Consider the following 13,894-nt stretch of genomic DNA (forward strand, 5'->3'; position numbering starts at 1 on the left):
GTGAAAAGGAAAAGGACACTTCACATTTTTAAACAGTTTATTCATGAATGGTTTAATTTCCCTTTAAAGCTAGAAAATAAAGATCATTTATTTACCTTCTGATCTTTGTTTTTCCAAATGATAAGCATTGATCCTTCCCTCTAATAAAGGTGAAATTTTAAAAATCTCAGTGAATGGGAATGTGCAAAGCTCTAGGAAAACTATTACTTGAAAAGTGGCAGAAGATCACAAGTGGGGAATACCCTCAAAAACTATATTTTTACCCTACTGTTAAAACTTGTTTTCAAAGTGGTGTAATCTGAAAGATTACAGTTCAAAAGTAATTCTCATACCAAATAATATCAACTTTAGGTGAACATCTAAGTATTTAAGAGTATTATTTTTCTTGGCTAGGTGCGGCAGCTCACACCTGTAATCCCAGCACTTTGGGAGGCCGAGGCAGGCGGATTCAGGAGTTTGAGCCCAGCCTGACCAACATGGTGAAACCTTGTCTCTACTAAAAATACAAAAATTAGCCGGGCTTGTTGGCTCACACCTGTAATCCCAGCTACTCAGGCGGCTGAGCCATGAGAATCACTTGAACCCAGGAGGCGGAAGCTGCAGTGAGGTGAGATCACACCACTGCCCTCCAGCCTGGGCAACAAAGCAAGACTCTGTCTCAAAAAAAAAAAAAAAAGAGAGAGAGAATTACTTTTCTTTGATTGGAATTTCTGAATTTCATATATTTTTCTTCCAAGTGTCATTTTTTTTTAAGGGAACATACCACACACTCAGAACATAATTTCTTAGTTTCTTGTAAATACAAGAATGGGGGAAGTTAAGGTACATTAGTTATAGAACGAAGGAAACTAGTGCATTCAGTGCCACATATGAACTTAAGGCCTTAGTTACTTGATTGTAATTTCAGTATTAGCAACAGTGTATTTCCCTCATGCTTACATATACAAGTAAGCAGGCAGACAAAGCAAAAACTTCTAAACATGTAAGGAATGAAGACAAACAATTTAATCTCTATATTATCATATTATCAGTCAATTAATACAGTTGGACTTTCAAACTATAACTGTTGGTAGTAAAATAATCTGATCACATTTCATACAGCAATTAAAAATAACAGAAACAGAGTCTCACCTATACAATCAGAGCATCTCCTGATATGAACAACTGTTAAGCCCACATACATTTTAAAGATGCTACCCGGACTACAATCTATCTCAAAAGCAACCATAGCATAATGCATTTTATAAAATGCCTACCTAAAAATACATTGTATTTTGTAATGTTTATTTATTACCAATGTGGGAGGCATGTCTAGCCTAAACACTATAACCAAACTATTCAACAGTAAGCCGGTAGTAGTCTTATGATAAGAAATTTCACATATACTTGTTATTATAAATAGCATTTTATGTTCATTATTTCAGCCATCTCTCAAATTAAGACAATTTTCAACAGTTACCAGAAGACACTGAGCTAGTGTCAACAGACCAGATTTCTAGTTCCAGCTCTGCCTCTACCTACCTGTGAGACACGGGGAAAGTTCTCTTAACCTTCGTTAAGGCCTCAGATTTCTCAACCATAGAACAAATGGGCTGAACAAAATGAATTCTAAAGAGCATTCCCATAAAACGGGATTTGGCTAAATTTTCAAGAACTTAATTTCTTTAAAAAAAGATAGCTATGAGATACCAAACTTGGTATTTATCACCAGTAATATTGATTATATAAGAGCTTTAAGCCAAGGAATTACTGATTCTGCATTTATGGGGTGAAAATATAAGACTATTTTTAGCATGCTTTTCCAGTTACCAGAAAAGGGGAAGGGGGGATTTTTACAAAGACAGTAAAGCATACAGCAATGGCAGTAAAGTATGCAGCATAGCATGCTAGTAATGGATAGGCATTACTTGTGTTTCCTTTTAGGAACTTTTGCACACAAGCAAGAGGTTTTATAAAAGATACCACAGCACACAGTAACACAATATATGTGTGATCTGACAAATTCAAAACACAGTTGAAATGAAAAGGCAACCAAAATACTTCAGAATACTTCACTCTTCTATAAAATGTGTACACAGACCTGGGCCTAAAATACTTCACTGCACCACATCCAGTTCTAAAATCCAATTTCCTTTTCAGGTAGAGCGCATCTTTTAAAAAAAATAGCCAACACCTATGTTTAAGAATAAAAATTCACTTGTACTAGACTGCATGTAGCTAAAAACTGGATCTATTTTCTGATTCCAAAATTTTCTATCCTAATATGAATAAATGAAGAATAGGACAAACCTAAGTGCAGGAAAGTATCAAACCCTGTAACACATACTTATACTGAAAATGTGTTTCACATGGTTAACATTTGCAAAGGCTAAAATCATTTTTCATAAAGAAAATTCCATAGGCTTGCTCAGTATTACCAAACTTCCATAATGAACATTATTTTGAGTGCCGAATTGGGCACGAAAAAACACCTACTTTTAACTATATTATGAAATATTATTATGAAAAGTAGTAAGACTTATTAGGCTGGTTAAAAAGTACTTTAAAAACAAAGAGAGTTAAATCTTCCTTGAGAACTTACTCTCAGAACTTAAGAATGGGGTAAATCAGATGGAGCACAGCCATGCTGTACACATCAACTCACTGAAATCACATAACTTCCATTCTCATGGACCTTATTTTCTATTATCTTGAAAACAAACTGATTATAATCTCCCAAAATACCAGTAGTACCTTAAAATTTAATCAACTCCTTTCCTTAACAGAATTAGGACTTTCAATTAAAAATACTGTAATATCCAAGAGGGTTTCAATGCAAGAGAAACCTTTGCATCATAATTTCAAGTGACCATATATAGTGGAGTCCCCTCTAATAACACGACAGACACAAACAAGCTATCGAGCAAGAATCTGTTAACAGTTTTATTTTTTTTTATGTTAAATACCATGGGACAGGATTGTAAGGATGAAAAACTCAGTCAACAACTGCCTCACAAGGGATAAGAAAAATTCTGCCATGATATTAGCAAAGGTAAAGGAGGAAAAATTTACACTGTAAGAGGCACCATTTCCCCAAGGAATACCTCTTGGCATTTCCTGAATGAGTGGGATTAGCAATCTAAATAAATCATATTTCAAGAGGTAACAGCAACAGATAAAATTTAAAGGGATTATTAAAATAACATTTACAAGACTCTGAACAATTCTTGAACTCTTATTAAAACCACAAAGAAAGAACAATTCTTTATTTATGAATTTCATAAAGGACTGAATGTGCAACTGACATCTGCTAGTGATGATCTGGTAATATACAATTTGTCCAGTAGCCGAACAGTTTGTTTTTATTGTGTTTTCTAACCGTAAGAGATCATTAAAGGCAAAGCCTATATGACGCTGTACACACAAAAAAATGGTCACCGCGGGCCATACTACCAATGAAATGGTAGGTAAACAAATCTTTTTCTGGTCAAGAGAAAAAAAAAAGAAACAGCACTCTGCATGCTTCACTCTACAAGATGAATTTCCCTAGAAAGAATCCAATGAAAATGGCTGCAATTACAACAAGAAGTGAAGGAAGAGGACTGGTGACATTATCTCTGAAGGATGCAGTTGAGGTTGATCCAGGTTTATCCGAATGTGCTACCTTTCTGAGCCTTAAACCTTCATCCTAGAAAAAAAACACACACATAAAAGGTTTTTAAAAACAAGCATACTAAGGAGACTACTGGAGCTAAAAATCTACAGGGACAGAAAGTAGATCAGTGGTTGCCTATGGCTGGGGACAGAAACAGGGATTAACTGCTAACCACATAAGGAAACTTTCCGGGGGTGATGGACATTCTAAAACTGAACTATAGTGACCGTTGCAAAGTTCTATGTATCAGTGAATTGTACACTCACAGTGGGTGTCTCCATGGGATATAAATTATACCTCAATAACACTGATTTTTTAAAACTGGAGCTGAGAAATGTATTCCTAAAAAACAAAAGTTAGATAGGCTATATTTACCTTTTTTTGAAATTCCACTAAAAATATAATTAAAGAAGAGTACTTCCAAGGTGGCCCATGGTATTTAAAATCAGTTACATCTGTCCTAGCCCAATCAGCCAAAAACTACCTAGACCTGTAGTCTGCCAGCTGGGTTTAATGACCCACTGCAACTAAGGAACCGGAACAGCAGAGGCACAAGAGGGTACTCTTGCCGGAAACAGAGATATGGTATCACAGAATTTGGGGGAAGGAAACAGTTTAGCGTGAAATTTAAGTAACAGTGTTTTTATACGCTCAAAGCAAAGCAGAGGGCTGTGTGTAAAGTGGTAGCACCAGGTCTCGACTGCAAAGCAGAGAAAGAATACTGTTTCTTCAGAAACTACAAATTTAGATAAGAAATGTACATAGGAAACCCTTATCTGAAGCTCTGCACCTGGACTGGAAACTGAGGGTGCTTCTCTGCGTCAAAATGACTTAGATCCTCCAGTCAAGAGTAGGCTGCTTCATTCTTGCTGATATGGCTTCACACAGCACTATGTCTTTAGAGCAGAAGGTTTCTCAGAAGAAAGCAGAAGTCACTCCAAGCAGGAGGTTGTTATGACACTGTGTGCAATGTGAACCCCGGGAAAAATACTAATACCTGTTAACTACACAGTTGTCTTTATCTGTGTCTGTTAACCAATCTGATAAATGGCAGGACAGTTTTTTACTTTTTTCAGTGCAAGGCAATATTTTCTCCCATGATTCTTTTATTGTGCTTATAAATAAACACTAACTAAAAGAGTACACCTAACGGCACAGTTTTATTTGCATTACTGGATTTTCTGGAGTTGGGTTTTTTTGGTCTCATGCTAATTAGTCCTATATAAACAGTAATTCTCAGTTTCAGCTACACATCACAAACATCTACAGAACTTTTAATACTCCTGTGATTCTGATTCATTAGGTCTGGGGAGGGCCTGGTCAACTGTAACTTTTTAAAGCTCACTAGGTGATTCACATGCAGTGTGAATTAAGAACCACAGGGCTAGGGGAACTAAAAGGGATAGTGAACAGACAGGAACAAGAAAGTTAACCTGGCAAAAAATGATGATGGGCCTGTGTATAGGGTCTGAAATTCTGTAAGCCAGTGGGTCTTCAAGGGCTTTTTTTTTTTCTTTTTGAGATGATGTTTTGCTCGTCACCCAGGCTGGAGTGCAATGGCGTGATCTTGCTCACTGCAACCTCTGTCTCCTGGGTTCAAGTGATTCTCCTGCCTCAGCCTCCCAAGTGGCTGGGATTACAGGCACCCGCCACCACATCCGGATAATTTTTGTATTTTTAATAGAGACGGGGTTTCACCACATTGGCCAGGCTGGTCTGGAACTCCTGACCTCAGGTGATCCACACGCCTCGGCCTCCCAAAGTGCTGGGATTACAGGTGTGAGCCACCACGCCCAGCCCAGTTTTTTTGTTTTACTTTTCCAACAGCAGAATCATCTCTCAAATAAAATCTCATACAGAACATTAGCATAAAAAGAGTAGAAACCAGGAATAAGTCTCTCTCACCTACTTCCCTGGTTCATTTTTCCTATTTTCCAGCCCTGCCCCACCTATGTCATTCTCACTGTTTCCTCTTCTCCCCTCCCTGCCAGAGGTAAACAGTGGCTTTTGAAAGAAATCTATTGAGCACCCTAAGGAGCACATCTTTATCAAAGAACAGAACTATGGAAGTCATGGCAGATAAAGTAAAAGTAACCAACAAAATCCTTTAAAAGATCCATGGCGTGTAGGTGTGAAATAAAGATATTCTTTCCGCTACCCAGACAAGTGCTTGGAAGCAGACAGGCACCCCTCGAGGGGGTACTATGAAATATCAAGCATGAAGAGACACAAAAATTCACTTTAAAAAGCATTTCAGCAAAGGAGTTCACAGATCGACTTAAAACACAGCGCCTTTAGAGTGTAGTTCCTACATACACCTAACAAAAGGAATAATCAAATAACTCCCATCATTTAGCTTATTTTAGTTACATACATTTTTGTATCATCTACTTTGCTGCAAAGAGCTTCAAACAAAGCCTCAAGAGCAACGTACAGGTATTTAGGTCTTGAAACAAGTAATTACTTGTCAAAGACAAATTATTCATAAATTTCAGACATATTCAAATCAGTCCTCCTTCGCCATCCATTTATTCAATCAAATACATGAATGACTACCACATGCATGTATGGTAAATGCAGAGATAAATGACACACTGCCCTTGCCCCCGAGGCAATTACTGCCCACGGAGAAAGGCCTCTAACAAGTAAGAGCAGTAGAAGGCGATCAGCATAGCGGAGGCACAAAGCAGACACAACAAATCGACTTTTTTTTTTTCTTTTGGGGAGGATCCCAGCAAAGGCTATATACTGTAGTAGCAAAACATCAATGTGTGTATGTGCTGTGTCGGGAAGGACAGGGTTCCGGGCCTTTCCAGTCACAGTGAAGAGCTTACACTAAAGCAAAAGAGGGGTGATAAACAGATGCTTCTCCAGCATACTCCAGCCCAATGCTGCCCACGCAAATACAATGTGAGCTTCAAATGTGAGCCCCGTACGTAACGTTAAATTTTCCAATAGTACATTTAAAAAGTAAAAAGAAATGGGTAAAATTCATTTTAATAATATATTTGATTCAACCCAATATACCCAAACTACTATTTCAGTATGTAACCATTAAAAAAAAAAGATTTTACCTTTTTCTGTACTAACTCTTCAACATCAGTATTTTACACTCAACAGCACAGCTCAATTTGAACAAATCCCATTTCAAGTGCTCAACAGCCCTAGGTGACTAATGGCTATGATGTGGGACAATACAATCCTAGGCAGTTCAGTATGACTAGGGCACAAAATGGGAAGGACATGAGAAACAAGAACAGAAGCTGGCAATGGTGCAGGCCAGATCACAAATAATTAGAATGTGTGCTAAGGTAAGGAACTTGCAGCAATGAGAAAACATGGGAAGACTGTTAAAAGAGGAGTAGGGTGGGGAGCAAAGGCACTGGGGAAAAGAAGAACTAACCAAGGAAAAATTTAAAACCTAATGCTAAAATGGCCTAATAACACTCACATGTCCTATACCTTCATTTCAATCAATTTATTTTCAACCAACAGAACTTACTCTCAGGTGTCGATTTTCTTCTGATAGCTTCATCATTTCTCCCTGAAGTCTTTTACACTCTTCCATTAGTTTCCTTGTTTCGGTATCATTAAGTGAAACACTGTGTGGTTTTGGCATAGGTCCATCTTGTTTAGATGCATTCAGTGGAACAGCTTTGCTAGGTTCCATGTCATTCTGCATTATAAAGATATTGGGAATTTTTTAACCAACCAAATCTCTTTACAGGTTTTAAACAAATAACAATATAAATTCTACATCTTTGTTTATGAAAAACTCTTTAAAAGGCCGAAATCAGTACATGTCAGCAGTCATATTAGTCTAAACAACCAGCCCACTCCCTCTATTCCCATAATCCCTGGCACGTACCTCTACCATAGCACTTTATTATGTATCTTAATAATTATTGTTCAAGTTCCTTCCTGTAATACTTCAAAGGCTGAGAGAGCAAGAGCCATCTCTCTTTGTATTTACCCCTAAAACCAGCACTTTGGTCAAGAGTAGGTATTCAATGAAAGTATGCTGAATGACGTCAACAAAATCCATTGAAGGTCATTTTCCGTGCTCTGGTTCTGCAATTCAAATAAGGTTCTGGGGGCTAGGGGGATATTATCGTAATCATTCCAATAAAATCAGAAACTACCTAAGAAAAAACATGTCCAAAAAGAGCTAACTTCTATTAATTTATCATCTTTAGTAATGCTGTTTGCTTTAATTCACGTGATTCAACATCACAGTAGCACTTAGCATGCTTTGAAGACTATGAGCCCCAAAATCTTAATCCTCACCAACATTGAACCATTTGAAGCTAGTGTTGAAGGCCTGGAGATAAACATCTATGACAGCACCTACGTATTCTTCAGCCTGTTGTCTAAAGTACCCCAACATCCTTTACTCCAACAGCATTTATGTCACCACACATCGTAGCAGTATTAGTGTAACAAGCTTTTTTCATTTTAATTAAATTTACTTGCTTTAAAATAATTTTAGGTAAAATCTGCTTTATTCAGCTATAAACTAACAAAAACATTTACAAAATCAACTTTATGGCATTCCACAATACTCATTTTATAAGATTTATCAGAGGCTGCACACCTACCACACCATCCCAGCTGCCAATTTTATATTAAGTATAAACAGATTGTTCAAAGGGCAAAACTTGTTATTCTTATGAAGGGGATGTGATTTGATTAGTATGCCTAAATCCATGTAAAATCTATTTAAAAATGAAAATTTATAATGAAGCTCTAATGAACAACAGTATGTATGTGACCTGTCCGCAGATTCTTCCATTTTTCTTCAAGCTTCCCAGTTAAGAAACGTTTTAAAGAAGCCTACTTCAATTCTTTCTCTGAGTTTTTCTCTTGCTAGCTTTTTTGTTCTTCACCCCAATTTCTCCCACCCCAACCAATCTAATAACAGCCACCCCTATTATTAAAAAACTGTTTCAGATATATTTTACCCTGCCAATACTTTTTCTTATTCTTTTCCTTAATAGTAGTTAGAACTCATTTCAAAATGATTTTCAGTGTGGTCAAATTCTAACCTAGCACAAATCCAACTTCTGATAATGAGGTTGGCACACTGACTCCCTCTATAAAGGAGGTGGCAATGGCCACCAATATGGCAATAGAAGAACTTTCAGGTTTTGGTTAAGAATTGGGAAAAAGTATCACACTCATACCAGAAAACTGACAAAAAACTTAACAGGATGAAGCAGGGCACCATGTCTGATGTCTGTAATCCCAACACTTTGGGAGGCCGAGATGGGTGGCCTGCTTGGGCCCAAGAGTTCAAGAACAGCCTGAGCAACAGAGGGAGACCCTGTCTCTACAAAAAACAATTTTAAAAATTAGCCAGGCATGGTGGTGTGCACCTGTAATCTGAGCTACTCATGAGACTGAGGTGGCTGGAGCCCAGGAAGTGGAGGTTACAATGAGACGAGATCATGCCACTGCACTCCAGCCCAGGTGAGAGTAAGACCCTGTCTCCAAAAGGGGGAAAAAAAAGATATACATGGGGTCAACACCAAAGAGAAAAAAACTAAAAGAATCATCAAGCTTGACAACTGATTATTTTTAAATTCTTTACATTGCATAAAATGTTAAATTATGGAGTGAAGGGAAAAAGTCATTTCCCACAATCTTGTCAAATTAACAAAACTATTATTTATATTACTTTATTAAATGACATCATTAAATATTCCATTCTATGCCTTGCCAAAATTAAACATTTCACTTTTGTTAAGCATTTGATGGGCAGCTTTCCATTCTTTCGAATTTTAAATAACATGTCCATAAGAAGACATTCCATAAAAAGATAACTAGATTGGAATTAGATTTAGATTTTTCTAATTCTAATAGAATTAGACTTGGAATTAGATTAGAATTTATCTAAGCAAATAGAATTAGATTTTTCTTTTTTGTTGAATTTCTCTTAAAAATGTTATACTGCTTTTGTAACAAAAAGGAGAAGAAATGATAACCAATATGTGGAGCATAAAGAGAATAGAATGCAAAGAATACAGTGAAGCCAAAACACACTTCAAAAGTGTGCCCAATAAGTTATATCACATACTACCTAGGCCCCTTACAAACCAGTCAACATACATAACAGGTGCAAGAAAATCTAATTTATTTACATATACATACGCTACATATGTATATGTTATGCTACACATGTATATGTAATGGGGGAAGTGTGATGGGAGGGTGGGGTTTGAGTCATGCACGGAGTGACAATCTGAAGAGCCTGATGGAAAAAATTAAGCCGGTGTAACTTTAAGTATATGCTTCCATCCAGGACCTCTATTAGTGAGGTTTGGCTCCAATAAAACAGCTTGTTTCTTGAGAGCTGCTTCAAACTGGTCGAGAAAGAGAAGACTGGTTGTTCTGAGAACCATGAAACAAGCAAACCAGAGGGATTCAACATGCTGTGACTCTTAGTAAATTGATGAATAGTAACCTTACATTTAACACTGCAATTCAGAATAAGCTGGAAGGTCAAGGTATGTATCAACTAAAACAATAAACCAATCTTGTCCAGTTTCCACTATATTATTTAGCCTATCTGCAGTAATCCTCCATCAATGTGTTGTCCAGTCATGCACTGTATAATGATGTTTTGGTCAACAATGATTCGTACATATGATAGTGTTCCCATACAATTATAATGGCACTGAAAACTTCCTATTACCTAGTGAGGTCTTATCACAATACATTATTCCCATGTTTGTGGTGATGCTGATGTAAATATACATACTGTACTCCAATCATATAAAAGCAATGCACATATAATTTATGTACAATACAGAACACTTGGCAATAAATGACTATGTTACAGGTTTATGTATTTACTGTGTTATGCTTTTTATCATTTATTTTAGAGTGTACTCCTTCTACTTATGAAAACAAAAAGTTAACTCTAAGTCAGACTCCGGCAGGTCCTTCAGGAGGCATTCCAGAAGGCACTGTTATCATAGGAGATGTCAGCTCCATGTGTGTTACTATCCCTGAAGACATTCCAGTGAGACAGGATGTGGAGGTGGAAGGCAGTGACACTGATGATCCCGCCCCCGTGTAGGCCTAGGCTAATGTGTGTGCTGTGTCTTAGTCTTAACAAAAGAAGTTTTTTAAAAAATCTTATTTAAAAAATAGAAAAAAGCGAAAAAGGACATTAAAAAGATATTTTTATCTATACACTGTGCTTGTGCTTTAAGTTATGTCAAAAAATTTAATTTTACAGTTTACGAAGTTACAGACAGCTAAGATTAAAGAAAAAAATTTTAATAAATGTAGCTTAAGTGTACAGTGTTTATAAAGTCTACAGTGTACAGTAATGTCCTAGGCCTTCCCATTCACTCACCACTCATTCATTGACGCACCCAAAACAACTTCCAGTTCTGTAAGATCCATTCACAGTAGGTGCCCTACACAGGTATACAATTTTATCTCTTATGCCATATTTTTGCTGCGCCTTTTCTGTGTATAGTCACGGGTGTCCAATCTTCTGGCTTCTCTGGGCCTCACTGGAAGAAAAATTGTCTTGGGCCACACATAAAATACACTAACAATAGCTAATGAGTTATTAAAAAAAAAAAAAAAATCACACAAAAAAAACTCATAGTATTTTAAGAAAGTTTATGTATTTGAGGTGGGCCGGATTCAAAGCCATCCTGGGCCACGTGTGGGCCGCAGGCTGCAGGTTGAATAAGCTCAGTGCAGATTGTTTCAATACACAAATACCATTGTAGTATAGCCACAGGCTATACAAGTCTGCAGCCTAGAAGCAACAGGCAATACCATATATAGGTTTTCATAAGTACACTCTATGATGTTTACACAACACATTACCTAACAACGCATTTCTCAATATATATCCCCATCCTTAAGAGATGCATGACTATACTTCTGTATTCTTTTTTAACCATCAGAATTTCAGTTCTAATATTCCAAGTATTTTTACTAGGGGTTAATCAGAAAAAGAGGGAACTAGGAATTGGAAATACAAGAAAAAGTTTGCAAAGAAGCCTTGGGAAGAACAAAGCAGATAAAGGACATAAACGTGGGGCTACATTCTTACAACTAACAGGAGTGATGGATAAAAACGCACATAAAGGGAGTTAAAAGGCTAAAGTCAAGAGTACTGTCATAAACCGAGAGAGACAGAATTCAGGTCTTAACCTATGAATTAAGAGACAGGATTTAAGTAACAAGGTTACCTGAAATTTTTTTTTCCCACTCTAAACAGCCAATTTACTGTTTCTTTAGGATCATGATTCCCAGAAGTAAATAATTCCCAATCACAAAAACAAAAAAGTATTAAACATTTAGATAATTTTTTTAAAGCCTTAGTATGCATATCATCTGCAAAACCAAATCAAAGTATAAACAATCTGTTAAAACTGTGGGGTTGCCACATGTGGTGGCTGACGCCTATAATCCCAGGACTTTGGGAGGCCAAGGCAGGTGGATTACCTGAGGTCAGGAGTTTAATGAAACCAGCCTGGCCAACATGGTGAAACCCCATCTCTACCAAAAAAATACAAAAATTAGCCAGGCATAGTAGCACATGCCTGTACTCCCAGCTACTCAGGAGGCTGAGGTGGGAGAATCGCTTGAACTGGGGAGGCAGAGGTTGCAGTGAGCTGAAATTGTGCCAGGCACTCCAGCCTGGGTGACAGAGCGAGACTCCATCTCAAAAAAAAAAAAAAAAAAAAAAAAAGAGTATATTCCCCAAATCTCAAAGGAAAAACAATTACAGCAACTTCATAATGTTCACACTTATACTGTCCTGCTCACTACTCAGATTTTAGTTAAGTTCAGAAGTTTTTTAGAAAAGAATAGTTTGTGTGCATGATTTTTAAGTGCTTTGTAGTATTATTGTAATTTTAGGCATAGTTCAATTCTATCTACTTCATACAACACACTCACAATACCACTTAACTGCTAGATATCTACATTAACTTAACCATTAACAGTAGTAGACTCCTAAGTCTGTTAGCTCCCTATAACAAACCTTCTGTTTCTCCTGTTTCAACACACTGAATCCCCTGGGGTCATCCTTCGTGTGATAACTGGCAGGTGTTGCAACTGTGTTGTTGATGCTGCTCACTGAAGCGACAGTTGGAGCATTCCCTGGTGGAGTTATACCCTGAGATGGCATGGGAAACATATTCTCAGATTCTCACCAAACTCTGATTTCTTCTGCATGATATTGGGAATGACTGACACAGAAAGCATTAGGCTCTAAACATTAACACTTTATAAAAACACATTAATGCATAAGAAACAATACTAATAATAGTTATGTTAAAGCAAAAGTACAGTTTCTGAACTCGCTTTTTATATTTCCCAAACAAAATTAGTTATAATCTACTTGCATTACGTGCACCTATTAAATGTACATACTTTATTAAAATTTATGCCAGCCTTACATTGTTTTAAAATGAATAGTATCTAATTCTTTGTGGCTTTTAATGTTTTTTACTAATTAATAATTGTCAATAATCTGAAAAACAAGCACTTTTATGTCTTATCTTTGATAACACTCAATCTGAACAATTTCATAAACCTCTCTTGTACTTAAAGCCTATCCCCCAATACACTCACTCTCTCACACACATCCCAGGCCAATTAACACACTTAAAGACTCATATAACCATTAAGTCCACAGTTATCTTCCTTTCTTTTCAAATTCCTTTAATAGAAGTAATACTGTATCATACAAACAGGTGGGAAAGGGATTCCCTAACTATACTTACTGATATCCCATTTGTTCTCTGTCTCAACAGAAAACAATGTATATTCAACCATAAAATGTCTTTATAAGACCCCTGAAATCCCTGTTCTTTACAGCCCCTCAGTCTTCATTTAAAAACATCAGTATTTTTTTCTAGAAAATATGTCACCTTCAAGGCCGGGTGCGGTGGCTCACGCTTGTAATCCCAGCACTTTGGGAGGCCGAGGCGGGCGGATCACGAGGTCAGGAGATCGAGACCACGGTGAAACCCTGTCTCTACTAAAAATACAAAAACTTAGCTGGGCGTGGTGGCGGGCACCTATAGTCCCCAGCTACTCGGAGAGGCTGAGGCAGGAGAATGGCATGAACCCGGGAGGCGAAGCTTACAGTGAGCCGAGATCGCGCCACTGCACTCCAGCCTGTGTGACAGAGCCAGACACTGTCTCAAAAAAAAAAAAAAAAAAAGGAAATATGTCACCTTCAAATGTCAGATGGAGGACATAAATGAAATGCAATACATT

The 13,894-nt window shown here is 37.2% G+C and overlaps 1 protein-coding gene across 1 annotated transcript in view; it reads right to left on the bottom strand.

Moving 5' to 3' along the window:
• Positions 1-989: 989 nt before the first annotated feature.
• The window catches only part of VAPA (VAMP associated protein A), a gene marked incomplete at its 5' end in the record, with an annotated part of 42,510 nt that continues 29,605 nt past the window's right edge, over positions 990-13,894 (bottom strand). The window contains 2 exon segments of the mRNA NM_001133171.1: positions 990-3,667; positions 7,137-7,310. Of these exon segments, the coding sequence (NP_001126643.1) occupies positions 3,509-3,667; positions 7,137-7,310 (333 nt within the window). The 3' untranslated portion in view covers positions 990-3,508.

The sequence above is a fragment of the Pongo abelii genome, chromosome 17, assembly GCF_028885655.2.
Source record: "Pongo abelii isolate AG06213 chromosome 17, NHGRI_mPonAbe1-v2.0_pri, whole genome shotgun sequence".
NCBI lineage: Eukaryota > Metazoa > Chordata > Mammalia > Primates > Hominidae > Pongo > Pongo abelii.